The 22,864-nt window shown below is 35.3% G+C and overlaps 1 protein-coding gene across 2 annotated transcripts in view; it reads right to left on the reverse strand.

Moving 5' to 3' along the window:
- Positions 1–4,101: 4,101 nt before the first annotated feature.
- Positions 4,102–22,864, reverse strand: part of LOC121367911 — a 128,650-nt gene continuing 109,887 nt past the window's right edge. For both annotated transcript variants that reach the window (XM_041492362.1, XM_041492361.1), the window contains 3 exons: positions 14,342–14,680; positions 6,687–6,833; positions 4,102–6,404 (listed from right to left, as the gene is read on the reverse strand). In XM_041492362.1, coding sequence (XP_041348296.1) covers positions 6,391–6,404; positions 6,687–6,833; positions 14,342–14,680 — 500 coding nt within the window. In that variant the 3' untranslated portion in view covers positions 4,102–6,390. The remainder of the gene's footprint in view (positions 6,405–6,686; positions 6,834–14,341; positions 14,681–22,864) is intronic.

Raw genomic sequence — 22,864 nt, forward strand, 5'->3', positions numbered from 1 at the left:
AAACATTTTTTTCTTTCTAGCAGTTGATTCAAACTAATTTATATCTCGTTCTTTTGATCGAAACACCACCACCTTGTTATGAGCTTAAGGTCTAATATCTATATACTTGTGAGGTAATTAATTCTGGTAGTTTATGTTGGTTAAACAGGAAAGACGGGGAACCGGAACAACTGCTTAATCAGACACCAGACACCATTTCTGAATATCTGGATAAGAGCCAAAATTAATACAACACTTCCGGTCAGTAGGACATGTATTATGTAATATGACAAAATAATCAAATAGCATCCAAAATACATTTATACAAGTCTGCTATATGTATAATTAAGCATTCTGCCGAAAATATATATTTCGAATAAAAAAACTATAATATACTCAACAAAATTAATTAAGAGCAAGTAAATATTTTTCTGTAAAATTGATAGACAAAATACAGCTTCTTCCGTTGTAAGGTGTCGACGTTGTGGCGTGTCCTTGAACGTAATGATTTAAACATCAATATAGAATGCACGATAGGGCAAGTATCGTGTAATGCTAGTCCAGACTGTCAACTGTGACGACGGAGTTGGTCAACTCGACAGGTGCGCTAAGATTAACAACTAAGTGGTCGGCAATCAACCGCGATCATGATCCACTGATTATAGCGACCATGTTTACATATATGCTACACATACATGTCACATTAATATCACAATGAAAAATATTAGAACACAAATTCTATTCTGACCTATTTTGAGAAAAGTGATTTCTATATTATTTTTCATTTGTCAAATTAATTTTGTAACTGACATTATCAACCTGTTTAATATACTACGATTATTTTGAAATTGTTCTTTTTTTTATTTTTATCTTAAATATATTGTGTAAGTTGTACTATACAAGATTTTGTAGTTTTATAAATATTTGTCTAAAACCCCAAACAAATGTGTACCGCGCATTGCATTTATATTATTTAGTAGTGTACTGTTAATTGAACGGAGGGTGTACTGCGTCTTGCTTTTCACAAAAAACTAGGTACTTTTGGGGGTTTTAATGTAAATCTCTTGAATAACCCTTTATTTATAAATAGTGAAGTGTATATTCGTTTGTTTTATGAACTGCATTTACGTATAGTGAAACCTATTCTAGCGGCCACCTGTAATCAGCGGTCACCTGCCTTCAGCAGCCAGAGGCCACCTAATTGTAAATCGGATCCGAGATCGCTAAAAACCTGCATTGAGCGGTCACTGTAAATGTTTACTACTATAGAAAAGGGATATTTTAACAACAGTGACCGACCCCGGTGGTGTCCTGGTTAAGCCACTGGACATAAGGCTGGTAGGTACAGGGTTCGCAGCCCGGTTCCGGCTCCCAGCGAGTTTTAATGGCCACTACACCCTCTTCTCTTCCACTAACCATTAACCCTCTGTCCTGGACATATAGCTGAGGTGTGTGCCCAAGAAGGCTTGCTTGAACCTTAATTGGATATACGCACGGAAATAAGTTGAAATGAAAAACAGCGACAAGGTGCAGCAAATAACCGATCTTCACACCTTCAGTAATATTAGTACCCATTTAGTCCCGACATCTTTACTGTGTATCAATTAAAAAAATGTATGCCTCTGGAATGCATCTAATTGCCTCTGGGTAGATTAAGCTTGACATTTGTATATTCACTTACCATGACAATACACAAGTAGAAATTAAATAATTCAGTGGAAAAAGAAAACAATCTTACTGAGAACGGTTAAAATAATACATCCCAATCACCTTATTTCTGAAGGAGGCGACGTGTCGAAAGTTGATTTATAGTCATTAATTAGCAGTACAGACTGCAAGTTTTGGGTGTATCACGGATAAAATATTCCTAAAATAATGTTTAGATATCATCGCTTAAATAATATGCAAGTAATTACCCAACAGTCTACTGCCACTTAATTAATTGTGTTCAGTATATCATAACATATTATAATAGCTATTTAAATAATACATGTATAAACAAAACCCACCACCAAGCATCATACACAGAACTCAAATTCACATCTAAATGTTTGTAGATCTGCATGGAAAAAAGAAAACACTCCAAACAAACAAAACAAAACATGTATTCTCACTGGCGTGGCGAGATGGGACCGAGGTCATACGGGCATCGGTTCCTAGGAAGAGTAATCCTATCGGACCCCCATTTTTTTAGAAAGCATAGTCTTGCCCGGACGTTCATACTTGGTTTATTTTTTTTATGGGTTCCTTTTCTATGACTTGTATTCCTACCGGACCTAAATTCCCTTTACACCAATGACAGAAATACTATTCTTGCCCACTGGACTGAATTAGCCAGCTTGTGCACTGTGCTGGATAAATAGGTCTATAAAAACAAAACTTTGGGCATAGTGTCCTATTCACCTGTTAAAACCCAGTCTTATGCATTGATATTTTTAGTGTTACCTGGTAATATGGTGGGCTCATTCTAGGAAGTCACACAGCACAGTGTCTGATGTAACATGTTAAGGCAAATTAGGTTTTGTAAATGGGTAAAATAGATTACACAGTCGCGTGTGTACGAAATCATGCAGGGTTGTCTGTACTGGCAAGTGGAACTTTATTTTCTGGGGAGGTAATTTTGAACCCCGAAACTCCACTCTCTATGCACACGCGCCTGCAACGTTATTGACAAGAAAGGCACACACGCCGGAGAAGTAGAAACTCAACTGGGTGTCCGGTTTAGAGGGGTTTCACTGTAATATCATTTTATAATTATATTCAGGATCTTTAGTAGAATTAAAATGAATGAATGAATGAATGAATGAATGGATGTTTAACGACACCCCAGCACGAAAAATACATCGGCTACTGGGTGTCAAACTATGGTAATTCAAAACATGAAGTGATAATCAACATCAATATAACAATTCAAGAGTACAATATAAACACAATGTAAAGAACTTTGCAAAAATACAAATATCACAGATAGATCAAATTAAAATGTAGAGTAAAAGTCAGTATCACGTACAAATTGTAATAAAAATTCTGGAGGAAATCGAAATGATTCCATCACATTTCTTTGACGAAATATATATTTTCGAGTTTCATTCAGATACTTACACTCCACCAAAATGTGGCGTATTATCGGAATACACTGACAGTGCACACACCGAGGTGGAGGATCTTTCTTCAAGATAAATGAATGGGTCAAGTAAGTATGGCCGATGCGAGCACGACACAAGACTATTTCATCCTTCCTGTACTGCCTATAGCAGGACTGCCACTCTCCCAAGACTGGCTTGATGGCATGAAGCTTACAAGTTCGCAACCACACCGTCCCAATCATGTTGCCAAGTGAAAAAGATAAATTGGTTGATACTATATGTAAAATCAGTATTAGGCACACCAACCCTGGCATGAGGCAAATCCAAAGCAGACTTGGCAGCTGAATCTACCTTTTCACTGCCCCTGAGGATCTGTAGTAGATGCAAACGTAGTCTAAAATTAGCATATTAATGCATAACAAAATTGACGTGAGAACAGACATTAGACAACTAACTAAACATGTTGAAATTGTACAAAGTCACATTTCAAGTATAAAAAGGTAATAATAATAATAATAATAATAATAATAATAATAGTGCACAGGCCTAAATACATTTCTTAGCAATTTTGTTAAATTACAATAAAGACCAGATTATTAAACAATCTAACATTGAATATAAAACATTGTTTCAATATACAAAAATACAGCGTAATCGTACTGTACTACATTGTAAATTTATAATGTTACTAAGTGATTAAAATACATTAAATACAACGTATACATAATACGTTTTGACCAAAATTCGGTAGGTTTTGTTTGGTTATGTTCTGGTTGATACAAGAAAAAGGTTTCTTCATTCTTTCTACCCCTGCGCGTGCTGTAACCTCACCGTGGTGCAGGGGTGTAACATTCTCTTTGAGAATGGCCAATACAGCACAAATTGAAGTTTAGAGTAAAATTCGGTGTCCGTAAAATTCTGTGATATTTGTATTTGTATTTTTGGCACAGTTCTTTACACTGTTTTTGTTTAAACCTTGAATTTTTATATTGATGTTGATCATCACTTTATTTATGTGCATTACCATAGTTTGACACCCAATAGCCGATGTATTTTTCGTGCTGGGGTGTCGTTAAACATTCATTCATTCATTCTTTCTAGCAACATTTGTCGCTACGACATAGAAGCAATATTTGATACATCTGTTTCAGGCAGACATATAGAGGATAGTAAATGTGTTTGATACCATTTATCTTACAACGAGTTGCTTAAAATGTTTTTGGGGTTTTTAGGGCACGAGTTGTAAGATAAATCACATCAAACGGCTACGAATTTAGTATTCTGTTTATCACCCACCGACAATTACCGTGGAATTTGTTGTATCTCTTGAAAATATAAACATTTACGACGCCATTACCTCATTTTTCTGGCACATGAATACATCAGCTGATGTTAATGGAGTATCCGTTTAACATAGAAGTCTACTTCAGCGAACTTACAAATAACTCGTAATAGTAGCGAAATGAAAAAAAAAAAACCAAGCAAAAAAAACCCCCACGTCATTTTATTTGACAAAATGCGTTTTATAAATTATTTTGAAATATTTAAAATGCACCGATTGATTAAAATAAAAACTAATATTAGTATCGATATCAACAGACAACACGGAATCTGTTAGAAATGGGTTTTTTTTCGTTAGATTGCAAAGCCAAATTCATTAAGAAAATACATAATATGCCTAAATATTACATATCTTACAGTAATTTCAGCTCAAATCCATATTTCGTAAATAGTATTTTACAAGATTTTCCTCAAACACCCAGGTGCTTTAGTAATTCTCAAACAAAAACATTCCAATAGCAATTTTGCACTGGAATGTTCCAGCGTTCTGAAAACGGAAACGCCATGTACCCAGTTTATTGCTATTGTAAGGCGATGTCATGTGACATCATTGGAAAACTGATATCATTCAAATTCAAAATTAGGTATATTAATACAATGCTGCGCCACATTAAAATAAAACTGGTCTACTTTCCTTGATCCCTATCAAGATAATTCCAAGTTCTATATTGAGCAGACAACGCCGTTTACAGGCCAGTATGCTTTTATATTTTGAAGTCTGCTGTGCTTGTGTATGTGGGTTCTGTCTACTTGACCGTCTGGGGTCAGTGACATCAACATAACCAAAGAGCTGATTTCACGATAGTGTTTTTCAGAAATCTCATTGGGCCCCCCAAAATGGATTTTCTGGATCCGCCACTGAATATGACGAACGGAACTGTTATTACATTGTGCTCTCTCTCTCTCTCTCTCTCTCTCTCTCTCTCTCTCTCTCTCTCTCTCTCTCTCTCTCTCTCAGGTGGGTGATAAATATAGAATACTAAACGAGCTTGGCTGTCATAAAAATGGTATGACAGGCAAGCTCGTTTAGTATTTTATTTATTACAAACAAGCCACATCGCAGAAGTAAACAGATGTCGAGATCTGCTACAGGTTATTTTTCAACAAACTGGGTCAGCAAGTGATCTACGTCACACGTAAACATATACGACGTCATAGTGAGAAACGCGACGTCATCAATGTACAGTTTAGATTTTGGCGCGAAGCTTGCATTAATAATTGTTAGTTAATGTTTTTAAATTCACAATAATGACTGAATTGTAGATCAGACCAGCAAAGATTGAGCTGAGTTAATGGGATTGACTATATGTGACAATGACATTTTATACCTAAGGCCGTCAAAAAGTAGCATGTCGACATCGTTTTGGCTTTGTACACAGTGGGTCCAAATATAACGGCCTATCTTATCGCAATTTCCATTACTGGCCGTATTTCGTAATGATATACTTTTAAATTATACTATTTTGTACAAACACGGTTAGATACGTTAATAGTGTCTGAACAAAACATTTTCAACAGCAGTTTTGCACTGAAATGTTTTCTAGCGTTCGGGAAAAGAACGCGTCATGCACCCAGTTTATCTTATTGCAGGGAGATGCAAACTGACGTCATTCCAATATCGACGTCATTCCAATTAAAAAATTACCCCGCCAGTCTGCGCGTGCTAATATTACACTAGTTAGATATTGAGTAATTGTTATGACATGAGTAATATCTTACACTGGTGTGTAATAAAATGTATTATCTTTTTATCAGCCTAACAAAGTATGCTCATCTGTAATTAAATTTAAAATGATATATCTTTTTAAGAATTGTAGCCCTCATTTACTAATGTGTTGCTCGGAGTGGATTTTATGTCTTGATTTAACAGTTGAACATTCAAACCAGATGTGATCAAAAATTGCTTGTCGGACATCTCCATCTCATTTGCTGAAATTTCATCGGTGGATATTTTATTTGTCAAACATGGTTGTATTTCATCATTTTAATTTTCAGTCTCTGAAAGAAATGTAGAAATGAAAGATCAGCACCTGCCCATAAAAACACTAACAAAATATAAGAAAACATAAAATGTATGAACATGATACATTTTTTCAAACGGTAGGTCATAAACTAAAACAACATTAGCTTCCACCGTATATTATTAATGTTTGTATTAAAATGGAAATATATAATATATTTTTAAAAATGAGAAAGAGTTTAGCATTTTTTAAAACGCAACTGGAAAAAAAAAAAATTTCATAGTATTATAAAATTCGAATTCTGATATTGGGTTCCTACCATCTGCTTGTCGTTCCACGAGGCTGTCCGCGATGTTTTGTCCTTTATTTTCTTCTGGCACTGGTTTGTTTTCAGATTTGTACTGGCGACATTTTTCATTATTATTATTTTCTAACTGTGGATTCTGTGTAGATCTCTTGGTGTTGTCTGTAAAGTAAGAGGCAAATTGTTACCAAAATGAAGATGACTGGAAAAGCATGCATGCATATCTCTGTTGGTGTCCCACGTCATATAATATAACCGTGATTACAAAGTGAGCGACGTAAAATACAACACATATTTCTTTCTATGTGTGCGTGCGCGCGTGCGTTGGGTGATTCACAAAAAAACATCCATGTTTGAAAATTGAATAGTAGAACAAGTATGCAACGCAGAACGTTTGAACTTTGCACAAAACCCAGAGCTTGGGCATTTGGACCCCTTTATGATTTGCCTGTTAGTAGTGTTACATGAACAACAGCTACATAGTGTTACGCGCATTGGTGTTCTATCGACTGGTACTAATCATACACCTATAACCGCAGACCAGGACCCGAACGCCCGTGGTTTTACGTGGTTAAAGGACTTCGTGTGATTATCTCTGCTTGAAAGTTCCACCGGATAGGCCTATAAAAATGTGTTGAGTAACCTATCATGTCCAAACAGAAAGTCAGTATTATAGCGGTCGTGTATATCAAAGTTACAATGACACACTAAATTAGAAACCTATAATTGTGGTAAGCCATTAAAACAGTTGGTAAATATGCTTTCTTAGGCATTAATATTCCACGAGTTGTAAATGTTAAAATTAACAAAAATATCACCTTAATAAAAATGTGACATTACCGGTTGTTTCCGTGGGCTTAACGGTCACATAAAACACAAATATAGGGAAATGTCATAATCCTTTTAGTAATAACTTAGAATTTCACACATGGTAGTTCCTAGCCCGAGTACTCTGACTGTAAGAGAGCTAGACGGACATTTGGACATAAACACGCTCTCATTACAGTCAGAGACCAACCTATGTCTTTTTTTGGCAATTCCTGACTACCAAACGGTAGGCAACGAGTCCCGCTCTAATACCACAACAATCCTATGTTTGACGTCAAATACCTTTACATCAATCATTTTCGAGTTAAGTGATACCAAAAAATCCACATATTAATCACTAATGCACATACTACAGAAAGAAACCCGACAGCACCCACATTCAGCTACGCTTCGTGACACTCCGTCGCAACAATTGCAAAGCTCGGCGATCTATTTCGAGACGTAGACCACGTGATCGCGCACTGGGCGATTCCGCCTTGTGCAGCAGTTACAGGAGCCGTCTCATATCAAGCGAAGTTACAACATGGAAGAGTTGGCTAATGCCGTTTTGGATGAATTTGGATTTCATTACGTCATTAAACCAAAACAATTACACATTATTGATTCCATTTTGAATTTGAAGGATACATTTGGGGTGTTATCGACAGGATACGGCAAAAGTATGTGCTACGTACTGCCTCCTCTTATGAGACGACCCCTGTAACTGCTGCACAAGGCGGAATCGCCCAGTCTCGAAATAGATCGCCGAACTTTGTAATTGTTGCGACGGAGTGTCACGAAGCGTAGCTGAATGTGGGTGCTGTCGGGTTTGTTTCTGTAGTATGTGCATTAGTGATTAATATGTGGATTTTTTGGTATCACTTAACTCGAAAATGATTGATGTAAAGGTATTTGACGTCAAACATAGGATTGTTGTGGTATTAGAGCGGGACTCGTTGCCTACCGTTTGGTAGTCAGGAATTGCCAAAAAAAGACATAGGTTGGTCTCTGACTGTAATGAGAGCGTGTTTATGTCCAAATGTCCGTCTAGCTCTCTTACAGTCAGAGTACTCGGGCTAGGTAGTTCCATGCAGTTTAATACCGAGTGCGTTTGGATTTGCCTTATCGGTGTATCCTGCACATGTTTTCAAAATGTTATAAGTGCACTTTAATTTTATGCAGAATACTAACATTTAATCAAAGCTCCAGATTCTGCATGTACGCTCTTTCTAGTTGGACCTGACATGGCGAGCTGCAGAAGCTTTATCATTATTTTATCATTTGTACCCATCCCCTGAAGGAAACTAGGGTGGGGGATACTAAAATCAAATAATGGGAACCTTATTATTTTGGACGAAATTTGTGATGGTAAAGACTGTCGATGTATTCCTTTTCATCCATCTAACCTGTAAAGCGAGAACTGAGACTCGTCAATGAATAATACACGTCTCCAGTGGGCCAAGTGAAACCGATGTGGTGCATGTGCACGCAGCCATTGCATTCGGTTTTGACGTCGCCTGGGTGTAAGTTGCGGACCAACGTAGGGACGTCGTGACGTTACGTTGAACTCTCCCAACCAATTCCTAACCGTTCGTGGAAACACTGGGCGACCATGAGTGCTTACAACCTGACTCGCCGTCTCCTTAGCAGATCGAACAAAAACTGACTTTGACGTACCATTAAACGTATGCAAATTCACAATTAACGTACATGTTTAGTTACGTAAGTGTTTCAGATCTGACATCTAAGTGTATTTTTACAAAAGAATGAATGTTCAAACCTTCCTGACTCTCCGGCATAGATAAATGGACCTGACTCCCATACTAGATGCTTCAATGGAATTAAATCTTTCAAGCATACCCGAATCTGTCTTAAAGGATTATTGTAGATATTTCGATGCTATTTCTCGATAATTATTATACATTATTTATTGTAATGATATATGATGATAGTCTAGTTTGAACGTTCACATAATAATTAATATAGTGTGCATATTTGTTTCATCGCGGATTTTAACAACATATTTTACAACTGTAGACTGTGCTCCTGACGGGTGCCAGCAGTGGGGTAGCCGCAGAATATGCGCATCTTTCACAAACACCTGGTATAACCATTCTGCTGACGATGGTTGGTGTCGTCACCACTCTTAAATATTTCGCCGAATTTTCTTAAAAATGCTAAACTTATAGTCATTTGTCAACACAATATCAATTATTAGACAACTGTTTTTCGCCATATTAATTTTTTGTTTCCCAGCTGTTCAGAAAATTCGCAATTGGCGAATTTGGTGAGTGGAGTGGCAAAAATAGCCCTGAAAAGTCCATCGAACTAGGTTTATGCAAGTTTGTCAAATCATACTTTGTACAATACGGTAGTAGCAATCCTCATTCTGAAAGAGTAGGAAGAATGTATGATCCTGGACTCGGGTGGTATTCTTTCTACAGATGAAACACTTTACAGTGATTCACGGGTTCGTTTGTTTGACTTTCTTTTACAGATAATCTATTTTGAATATGATAACAATTTTATCGTTCAGTTTATTATTTGCTTATTTAGTACGAAATATCTGTTGATGTAAGTGACACCAAATTAGTTAAATCTCATTGTCAGCACAAACATATATCACATTTTATACATCTATACCCAACTTAGAATGTCTGGTATAACTGATGTTGTTAATTTTGTTACTAGATACACAGATGTTGTTATTACCACATGTTGCACATAATGTAGATAATGATACTGGGATAAAGAGGAAACTGTAAAAACACATTTGTATTCTAGGGATCGATATGCATCTTCCTATATGCACTGGATCTGATGCAAAAAATTTCAAAGTGTAACACTTTGCACCACACTTTCTGTTAAAATGATGACTGTTTCAACAAGTATATATATATATATATATATATATATATATATATATATATATATATATATATATATATATATATATATATATATAGTGACCATATGCATTCTGTTTCTTTAAACATGGAAATATAATTTGCATATGAAATGTGATGTCTAATTTTGTCATTTAGTTGTGTTAAAAGGTAAAAGTTAATATTGTATCAACCGTACATTGCCTATTTTGGCCGCATAATCCACAATGGCAGCCACAAGATTTTGCGTACATTACCTTGTTTCCATTATATTTGACGTTAAAACATGTTTCTTGATTTATTTTGTCTTCTCTGTTTGATATGGTTATAACTGAACTAAGATAATAAAACAGACAAATCCCAGCACGTTTCTGAAGTATGTTTTCTCTTGACATCTAACACAAAGTTATTTGAAACGTGGCCGAGATAGTATTTTGTATAAATTATTTACCAAAAAATAGGAATGAAAGCACCATGAACATCAATTTTAATATTATTTTGTGACATTGGTATAACAAATGACAGGTCTAGAAAGGGCAATGGATCTTATGACCCATTACACCTGGAGCAAATACTCTACTTCTGAGCTATATTCCAACCACAATACAGGTAAAAATGGCAAAATCATCAGCAGAAGACAGACTTTCGTGGACATTAAGGCAATTGGGACAGTATACACTCAAAAATTACTGTAATAGCATCGAAGCCCTATTAATGTTAGACATTAATTACAATGGTACCCTTGTTAATAATTAGGAGGTGATGCTACTGATGGTGTTTAGGTCATTTTGTTATTGAAATTAATAGCAACTGTAAGGGGGGTGGGGTTGGGGGGGGGGGGGGGAGAATTACGTTTTGGGTTATGTGGTCCCTGGAATGCAATTTTGCAGTTTTGTATGCTTTGAATTTGTATCACATGGTTGGTTTAATTAATTAATTATTTATATTATTTCTGTTTATGTCTTTTAATCAGTTTAGATTACAGAATACTCTGATGCATTTGATTAAAATAGCTATACTTTTACCCACAATACCTAAACAATGATAGTCAAAACAAGTAACATGCCAAGGTAAAAATTTAGTACCCTACACTGAATAGTTTTAGGTGATGATTATTATGATGATGATGATGATGATGATTGATATATATATATATATATATATATATATATATATATTTCGATGCTATTACAGTAATTTTTGAGTGTATACTGTCCCAATATATGAATCTACAACAGTAGAACATAAATGCAGTGTCAAAAAGTGTAACCGAAGTAACTGTGGTACATGCAAACATATTTTAGAAGGCACATATATAGAATTCAACCACAAAGGTTTATTTTGGGTACACAGGGATATGGATTGTTCGGTTAACAATGTTATTTATATAATTAATGCCAAGGTTGCAAAAAACAATACATTGGTCATACCACTCAGCTGAGAGCCAGAGTACGCGTACACAAACAGCAAATAAAACAACCTGAAACACGATGCATACCCTTGAGTTCACATTTAAATACATGTGAGGCACAAAAAGATATTAAATTCACCATTTTCCCATTTTATCACATAGATACCAATGATGAAATGAAAAGAAAAACAAAGGAAATGTATTTTATTAGAAAGTTTTGTCCACTTCTTAATGCTCTTCGTTAGATAAAAGCAACAATGACGTAATTAAATCAATCCCCTTCTACTACAGTAACGTCATAATATGTATGACGTCATATTTAGCAGTTATTTAGTTCCTTTCTGAAGATAAGTAAAGATTGAAACATGTAAAAGGATAATTATTTCTTTAAATTGTTTTTTAAAATACATATATACTGTACACTTGTTTTTTTTTATCATATATATATATATATATATATATATATATATATATATATATATATATATATATATATATATATATATAATGCATCAAAACCTGCATCTTTCCATGTCAGGTATACCTCAAAATAGGGTTTTGGAGCTTGGACTAATTTGTAGCCTAGTTTTAACAGAATATAATGATTCGATATCGTATCAAATAGCATACACATCTATGAGATCAACGTAGCAATGCTAAACAGCAACATAAATTCAAACTATAAAGATAAAATATTTCGTTGTTGTGGTCACAACAGAGACATTACCTAAAGTACTTCTCTATCTGCAAAATAAAACCCACTAATATACGTTATGCATTTGTGTTAACAAATGATATTATACTTTGAACTCTTACCGAATGATTCTGTTTTTTCAGAGCTACTTGGACTTTCACTATTGAACTCTCTACCAGGCTCAGTATTTGATGACTTGAGGTTTTCAATATTTACGAATTCATTGTCCTTTGCTGACATGTCAGATGTAGATACATGTTCGTTAGAATGTCTTAGTTTTGTCATATCCTGTGACTCTGCTTGGAGAACTGAGACTCGTCAATGAATAACACACGTCTCCAGTGGGCCAAGTGAAACCGATATGGTGCATGTGCACGCAGCCATTGCAATCGACTTTGACATCGCCTGGGCGTAAGTTGCGGAACAATGTAGGGACGTCGTGGCCTTACGTTGAATTTCCCCAACCAATTGCTAACCATTCGTGGACACATTGGGCGACCATGAGTGCCTACAACCTGACTCGCCATCTCCATAACAGATTGAACAAAGGGCTAACTTTGACGTACCGTTAAAAGTATGCAAATTACAAGTGAACGTACATGCGCAGGCAAGTAAGAGTTGCAGATCTGACATCTACACATATTTTACATCAGATTCAATGTACAAACCTTCCTGACTCTCCAACATAGATAAATTGACTGGACTCCCGTACTTCATTGGAATTAAATCTTTCAAGCATGCCTGAATCTGTCTTAAAGGATTATTGTAGATATTTCGATGCTATTTCTCTATAATTATAATACATTATTTATTGTAATGATATATGATGTTATAGTCTAGTATAGCTTATCTTATCATCGGCTATTGGACGTCAAACATATGGTCATTCCGACACTGTTTTTTAGAGGAAACCCACTGTCGCCATATAGGCTACTCGTTTACGACAGACATCAAAGGATCTTTTAGTTTCGCTTCCCACAGGCAGGATAGCACAAACCATCGCCTTTGTTGAATCAGTTATGGATCACTGGTCGGTGCAAGTGGTTTACACCTACCCATTGAGCCTTGCGGAACACTCACTCAGGGTTTGGAGTCAATATCTGAATAAAAAATCCCATGCCTCGACTGGGATCCGAACCAGTACCAGCCTGTATACCGGTGGCCTAACAACGATGCCACCGAATCCCTACTAATTTTAGACATTGATTACAATGATACCCGTGTCATTATGTAGGAGGTGATGCTACTAATGGTAGTTTGTTATTGATCGCAATTACTAATAGCAACTGGGGTGGGGAAGGGGAGCGAAATTACGTGTTGGGGTTATGTGGTCCCTGGAATGCTATTTTAAAGATTTTTATGCTTTGAATTTGTATCACATGGTTGGTTTTATTTATTATTTATTTACATTATTTCTGTTTACGAGTTTAATCAGTTTAGATTACAGAATACTCTGATGCATGTGATTAAAATAACTATATTTTTACCCAAAACACCTTAACATGCCGAGGTAAATATTTAGTACCCCACCCTGAATAGTTTCAGGTGATGACATTGCATTCCACAATGCATCGAAACCTTCTGCAGCTTCCATATCAGGTAAACCTGAAAAATGGATTTTGGAGCTTGGACTAACTTGTAGCCTATCATTAACAGAATATAATGATTCGACATCCGTATCAAATAGCATACCCATCTATGTCATCAACGTAGCAATATTAAACAGTATCATAGACACAAACTATAAAGATAAAATATTTCGCTGTTGTGGTTACCACAGAGACATTTCCTACAGTACTTCTCTATCTGCAAAATAAAACCCACTAATATACGTTATGCATTTGTGTTAACAAATGATACTTTGAACGCTTACCGAATGATTCTCCTTTTTCAGAGTTATTCAGACTTTCACTGTTGACCTCTCTACCCGGCTCAGTATTTAATGACTTGAAGTTTTCAATATTTTCGAGTTCATTGTCCTTTGCTGTAGATACATATTCGTTACTATGTCTTAGTTTTGACATATCCTGTGACGCTGCTTGGTTTGATTCTTCGTCAACGTTTCTCTCTTCTTTGACGTCTTCACCACAGACAATGCTTCGTGAATCCGACGAATTTCTGTCTTCACCAGTCTCAAGGGCTTTCGTATTATTGGATGTCATGGTGTTAAGTTTCCCAAACTGTACATTCGTCGTCATGCTCCCTGTACGCACTGCAAATAATATATTCAGTAAAAATCACAAAATATATACAATTAATAAAATATTTTGCGTATTTCAGCTATATATCGTTATCTTATATATATATATATATCGAATGCATGTCACCATCTCATTGGTGGTAGTTTTAAATCAAGCACTGAATACTATAATGTCAGCCATTGGTAAGTTATGTGGCAGAAATTGCTGTCATAAAGAGTTGTTTTCTCTAGTCCGTATAATCTAATTACTGTGATTTAATTTGACCTAGTGTTGGTTTACCGGGTACGATTGCGTTTATACCAAGTGTCCTCTGGCCCTGTAATGTGTATATGCACGTGACAATATATTTACATTATATTTTATATAATGTTTATTCTGTTCATATGCGAAAATATATTTATTTACCACCCACCTTTCAGAGATAACAAAACTAAACAGAAATATTCAAAAGTACATGTATGTGACATTCCCATACTCGAAACTCTTTCCATGTTCAATCCATTTATATAACTATTTAGGCCAAGTTATGTAACAGATCCATTTCGGATATTTTAAAAATACTTTACGAAATTTAAAAACACCAAGTGTTAATTGGCAAGTTTCGAACCTACTACACTCGAGGATTAATAACACGCCAGCAGAAACGCCGATCCATTAAATTTAAAGCTACTATACTGATGGAAAAGCAAACGAAAATTTTGTTTCGGTGGTAAATATTTCAAATATTTTATTCATGATTATATTGCATTGCTTAGATTTTTAAGTTGTCTTCATTACTGAATAAAATTTGACAAGTTGTGTTGTGTTATCACAGACGGAAATTGCATGTATACGGTTGAAATATGATACCCCACGCCATTTCCTGTGCATGGATAAGTGGAATGACGTGAGGTCTGATGTCCTGATCCCGATATCTCATGGATGTTAGATTGCCCTGGGTGACCACGAGAGATGTTTTTTCGCCATGAGAAATTCTCCCGCCCCCAAACCATAACAGCCATTCCACCAAATCTGTTAATTTCCTTAACGCTCACGTCTGAATATCGCTCGTCACGACATCGATAAACACATTGTTGTTCATCTGACCTGTAAAGCGAGAACCAAGACTCGTCAATGAATAACAGACATTTGCAGATCGAACAAAAACTTACTCTGCGTACCATTAAACGTACCACTATGGTTTATAAGTTGCTGCCATCACTAGTCTATATAAAGGGCTTGCTCAGGGTGATGAGAATATTTCGCCAAATTATTTTTTAAATGCTAAACATAATATCAATTATTACACGATTGGTGTTTGATAAATTAATAGGTTTTTAACCACTGTTCAGAAAATTCGCAATTGGCAAATTTGCAGTGGCAGAGATAGCCCTGAAATGTCCATCAAAGTATGTTTATACAGGTTTGTCAAGTCAGACTTTGTACAATACGGTAGTAGCAATTCTCATTCAGAAAAAGTAGGAAGAATGTATGATCCTGGACTCGATAGTATTTCTTCTACAGATGAAACACTTTACAGTGATTCACAGGTTCGCTTGTTCGACTTCCTTTTACAGATAATCTATTTTGAATATGATAACTATTTTATCGTTCAATTTATTATTTGCTTATTCGGTACGAAATAGCTGTTGGAACTAATCTGTTGATGTAGGTGAAACCAAATTAGTTAAATCCCACTGTTAGTATGAACATATATTACATTTTATACATCTATACCCAACTTAGAATGTCTGGTATAACTGATGTTGTTATTTTTGATACTAGATACACGGATGTTGTTATTTCCACATGTCGCACACAATGTAGATGATACTGGGATAAAGAGGAAACTGTAAAAACACATTTTTTCTAAGGATGGTTACAAGATCGATATACATCTTCATGTCTTTGAGGGTGTAATTGAAAACATTTTGCACCACTATTCCTGCTAAAATGATGACTGTTTCAACAAGTATATAGTATATATAGTGATACGGTCAACACAACAAATGCCTAGCTGAAAGCTGGATTTGCAAGTTAACAGTGAGCAAAAGAAAGGCAACACTTGGCATTCATCTAAACCAGGACACTCACAACATCAATGTTGAATTGACGAGCCATCAAGTGTACCTTCTGCTCAGACGTGTCAAACTTGATATCCCACCTTCCTCACTTGATGGTGACTGGCACCTCATGATAGAAAACCGCAGCTACACAAAGCATCCGTTTCCTTTAGCATTAACGGTGCTTCGACCTCAAATTAATTTGAACAATATTTCTGTAAAATACTTACAGTTCTACTCTTGAAATATTTTTAATGCCATCCGTCTGTTCATTGAAACGTGTCTGTTTACGGAAGCTATGGTATGTGTTTTTGCGCCTTTACTGGCATACACAGTATAGTCACTGTCCTATAGATGAAACTGGAACAATATATCTGAAGACAACGCACTTGACAGCTGGATACCTTTGCGACTATTATGTCTTCTTTTGCAATCAATTTTGTCCAGAAATAGTGCATTGAACAAGCTAATGGCAGACTAATAATAGCTCTATATGTTATGGCTTCTATAGCACAAACTTAAGTTTAATATTGCTTTAGTGAATTACTGGTTAGTATATTAAATGGACTATCCTAAGTTTGCCACCATTGCAACATATATTTAATTAAGAAAAAACTTTTAATAACCGAAGGTACAGTTTAGATACAGTTTATTGTTAATAATATCAGTTTCTCCATGTCGAATATGTTTCTGATCATCCTAAATCATCTCAAAGAAACTACAAAAAGATATATTTGGACAACGAAATGTGATGGAATCATTGCGATTACATCCAGGACTCGTATTACAATTTCTACGTGATTATATATCTATTCCAAATATACTTCTATTCCAAATTTTAATTTTATCTATCTGTGATATTGTATATTTGTAGTTATTTACACTGTGTTTTAATTTAACTGTTGTATTTTTATTTAAGTTAATGTTTGCATTTACCATAGTTTCATACCCAATAGCCGATGCATTTTTCGTGATCGTTAAACATCTATTCTATTATATTCTTGCCATCATAATGTTTGTAGTAGCTCAATTTTCTTTTTACTTCATAATTTAATGGGGGATTTCCGTATATACGACATTATTGACGGCGAAATGTAGTTTCGGCTATCTACAGACATTAAGACAATACGAAACACATTGCATATACAGACACTGATATTTTAAGCAATAACATGTATTTAAAATGTAATTTTATTTGTTAAAAATACTATTTTAGTCGAAAACATGCTATAATGGCAGAACGTTATTTAAAGCAAATTATTTTGTTTTAAATACCTTTGGCTTGAAGGAGAAATACCTTTAAGAGGTAGATGATGCAGAATAAGAAAAATAGTCATATTTACTAACTGATTCAGAAAATGTATTATCTAACGACACAATCAACTTGTTGTGTTCCTGATTGGCGGCGGATACGCCCTTGCAGAAGCATGTCAGGTAAAAGAAGGAAGGAAATATTTTACTTAACGACGCACTCATCACATTTTATTTACGGTTATATGGCATCAGACATATAGTTAACGACCACACATATATTGAGAGAGCAAACCCGCTATCGCCACTTCATGGGTTACTCTTTTTTGATTAGCAGATAGTGTAGTACATATCGCGGCCTTTAATATACCAGTCGTGGTGCACTGGCTGGAACGAGAAATAGCCCAATGGGCCCACCGACGGGGATCGATCCCAGACCGACCGCGCATCGAGTGAGCACTTTACCACTGGGCTACGTCCCGCCCCTTAACTGATTCAGAGCCCGAGTCGGACAGTGTTATCCTGATTTATTTTACTGTTGATGTATTATGCATTTATTGGATAAGTTTTATTACATTTCCATTGTATCCAAATCAGGTAGAATGCAAATACGAATAACACAGCAACTGCATATGCAACCTTTTTCAGATCAGCCGTATGAAAATGAAACGAATTGTGACTTTTGGCAACTACTATGTATTGTCATCTGAACTAATTGCATTTATTATTCCTTATTGTTTTAGTGTGTACTATTAAAACATTTGAATCCCAAAACATATATTTTGACATCAAACCCGTCTTCATACGACAAGAAGAAGCTGATAAACATATGCTCTGATAATGTTGGCTGCCATCTTGGATTTTGCCACCTGGCGGAGTTACCCCAAACGTTTGAGAGGGTCGCAGACGCTACTTTGAATTAGAAGGCTTTCAAGATATGAAAAACACCTTAAAACCTTTGTCCCCAAAAATTGGTCACGGAACTGTATTATTTTGTCTCTGCTATCTTGGTCAAATTTCGGGTCCTGCCTCATGGCATATCAGCATAACAGGGACATGAAAAATGATTGTGAAATGGGAGTGCAAACCTTGTCTGCAATCACACACACACACACACGTACAGGTAATTTCTATATTTCTATTAAATGAAGTTATCAAAGTAACAACGATATAATTATTTGCCAATTAAATTGTTTTATTGACTCTTACCTATTGTAATAGATGCAGATTCAGAGGCTTGAAATAACACATTGTTAGGGTTTGTGTGCTGTCAATTGTGACGTCACATCACATTGTTATGAGTGACGTCATATTGAGGTATGACGTAACTTAGTTATTTAAACTTTTAAACGTAAAACAATTCAAGTGTTGGCCGAGTATTTACAAACAAATGAAAGGATTGTATTTTTCAAACAACGGCGTTAAAGAAAGTTTTCGTTATCATGTGTTAAAAGTTGAACACAACATCATTGATGGAGAAGTGTTTCAGTTTTAAAAGGGAATAATCTTTTGAACAAAGGGAATTCCAAACGAGCGCTGCAGTCATCTTTATTTTCATCAGTAGAACCATTGAAATCTGCACAGCCTCCCTGGACCTGATATAGAAGTAGCTGCAAAGTTTGTGACGTGTTTAATGTCAAGTGTGGAATCCTTATCACCGAGTCTAACTCCTGCTACAGGTATACGCAAATGTCTTTAAAGTTAAGTCAAAATAATATAATAATAATAATAATAATAATAATAATAATTTTTATTTAAAATAATAATAATAAAATAATAATAATAATAATAATAATAATAATAATAATAATAATAATAATAATAATAATAATAATTATTATTATTATTATTATTATTATTATGGTTATAATAATAAAGACCTATACAATAAGCAAGGTCGTTTTATATTTCCTATCGTTGTGACTGCTTCTCTTTTGATTTGCCGACATTCATCTTTGTTCTTACCCGATACCGCACTTCCCAAGGATCTTTTTCTCTCAGGTACCGTATTCACATCGTGCAAAATATTGTGTACAAAGATAAATTCTATAATTTCAATGGCAATGGTAGCCGCCTCCGCTGTCTTCTTCTGTCCGCGTCGATCAATTTATAAAAGGGCGGTCATATATTTATAAGACGTCAATGGCGAAGCCAGCATGAGGCAGACGAGGCGCTCGCCTCGTCTGGATTTCCCCCAGATTTATTTAATTTTTCGCCATAACGCTGATATTTATTTTACAGGTCTGGGTTTCCTTCGGCGTTTTTTCCTCTCTGGCTATGCCCCAGGACGTTGTACTCAAATAACATTAACTGTGATGTTTTATTTCCAATAAAGTTTATAAAATTATCGAAAATTTGCTGGTAAAAGGACCATTGTATAATTACTCGTCCGTATTTTTTCACCAGCTGCGGTTGTGTGGTGTTCAAATTGAAAAAAAAAAAGTAGATAAAAATGACGTCACATCTTTTTTCGAATAATGTTTGGTATGTCTATACCGTACATGTAGGTATTTTGTAAATTACTTTGCGGCGCTTATGTTACATAAAGGTGAGATTAGTAATTTCCTTACCCGTTATTAGAGCTTCAAAGTAGGCCTACGTGTACAGTAAAACAGATTGAAACAGTGCATCTCTTAGAGTAGGCATAAATGACGATGTGTAACACATAGCCCGTGTGTTTGATAATTTGAGTCCGTGTATCAGATATGTATAAGGCATAAACTAATGGTAACTAACTCTTAACTAAATCTACGTTCCTTGAAGACAAAAACATATTTTTAAGGGATGGGCACATATATTTAATAGGACGTTTACATATATTCTATGCAAGTATTTGAAATGTTATACATTTAAGAATGCTGACACCTGTTTCAAACCATAGGTATCCCTGAACAATAACGTCAGATATGTTATAGTAACGTTATATAATCTTTATATATGTATTGATATAGGAGTTTTTGTTTGGGGGTACCTGTCTCCAAACCAGTTTGTTATTACAAATGCCTGGACTATTCAGGTAATCATCTGTTTATGAATTGGTATCAGAAAAACAGTTCTATTATAAATGTAATTCAGATCGGGTGGCATTACACTTTCCGTCACTTTAGCTAAATACAGTCTTGTAACCACAGAGTAGACCATTCCGTTCAACAGGCGGCACACACACCTGGTTATTTGTGAGAGAAATACTTCATTTTACACCACCAAGGTTAAACCCAACTCCAAAACTCAACTAATTGTAATAATCTATTATTTGTCTACACTGATGAAATATCAGCCTTTCAAGAAAGTGTCAATAGAGATATATGTAGAGTTGCCATTGGTGAGCCAATTGTTAATCGCACATTGCACATGTAAAGCTATCTCCTATAGGTTTGCAATCAAAGAAAGATGACACCTACACAGTATTAAATGATGACTGTGAAAAGTGGGGATTAAGTCAATCGTCACGAACGTGTACACATGCAATTCTGTAAACAAATCTTAGATGTAAAACGAAGCACATCACACATGATAGTATATGATGAATTAGTCCGTTCCCCCCTTATATAAGAAGAAATATCCGCATTGTAAAATATTGGTTAAAACCAATAAACGCCGATAACTTGTTGTTGAATGTATAAGAAAAGTACACACAACTAGATGTAACTGGGTCAGTCAAGTGCGGAATTTATTGTTCAACGTTTGCATCACGGTCAACAGAAGTGCTGAGAAATGTATTTCTTCACAATTAAAACAGAGGATAGCAGTTCAGTTTATCCGGTCTGTGTTACTGTCGTGTTGGGAATCGTATTTACATCAGTTCCATCGTCTGAACTGTAGGAACAATTATTGTTAACATTTTCCGCGAAAATCGATTATGAATTTTATAATCTACCATCACATCGGTACAGCCAAACCGATCAGTTTACAGTTATAATCGATCACTGGAACTTCACTAGTTTACTGTACTAGATACATCACCGTAATGAATTTACAAACATATTGCTAATAGTGTATCCTTTAAATCTTATCTACAGACACCTACTGCATTTAAATACAAACAGTGTTTTGTAAATACAAGATACTTGCATGTAGCCTTTCTATATAAACAGCAGATATAGTATAGACATACATGGTAGAATCAACTCTCTGTAATATCAATGGTGTAAAGAACAATTAGCATTTCATCATAGTTTTAGAGTATTTGTGAGGCAGATAGATTAAACCAAAACAAATCATATCTCTGTACAACGCAGTCGAAAATATATTACGCAAAGTATTTAATAGATTATTGCTTCCATGATCCAATATCAAGTGCTCGTCCTTAGGAAAACTTTAGGAGATTCGTAACATGTAGGATTACTGCTACTTCCAAGAATAGCTGAGAAAACCCACATTTCCTTTACAATAAACTATCAATATATAAATTAAATCAACTACTGTCCATTAATAACACGACAGTTGATTAAACTATGTGGATTTCTGATTAAGCTACCAAATACAAAACAGATCATCACACGTGAAAACGGAGTGTATACATGTGTAAATATTACATAAATGTAAGCTACACATTTGCTATTGATGTACAACACATTAATTTATTTATTTTTCTTAGTGTATATTGTACACGTTTGTATACATCATAGTCTGTATATAATATGTTCATGTCGCAATCGAGATCGGGATGGACGTACACGAACCCTCAGTTGATTTAGGCACGTAAGCACAGTTTTGGTTAGTTGGTATACATGTCTGTCTTACGTCTATAAACTGGGGATCTAGCCTGGATGAGAGTTTAATCATATTTACTATATAAGGAACCGGCAGTTTCTCGCTCAACAACAGTACCGTTTATTTATTTATTTATTTATTTGCCTATTTATTGAATTGGATGAATAATTTCATTTACCCAGACCGCAG

The sequence above is a fragment of the Gigantopelta aegis genome, chromosome 3 (genome assembly GCF_016097555.1).
Source record: "Gigantopelta aegis isolate Gae_Host chromosome 3, Gae_host_genome, whole genome shotgun sequence".
Classification (NCBI taxonomy): Eukaryota; Metazoa; Mollusca; class Gastropoda; order Neomphalida; family Peltospiridae; genus Gigantopelta; species Gigantopelta aegis.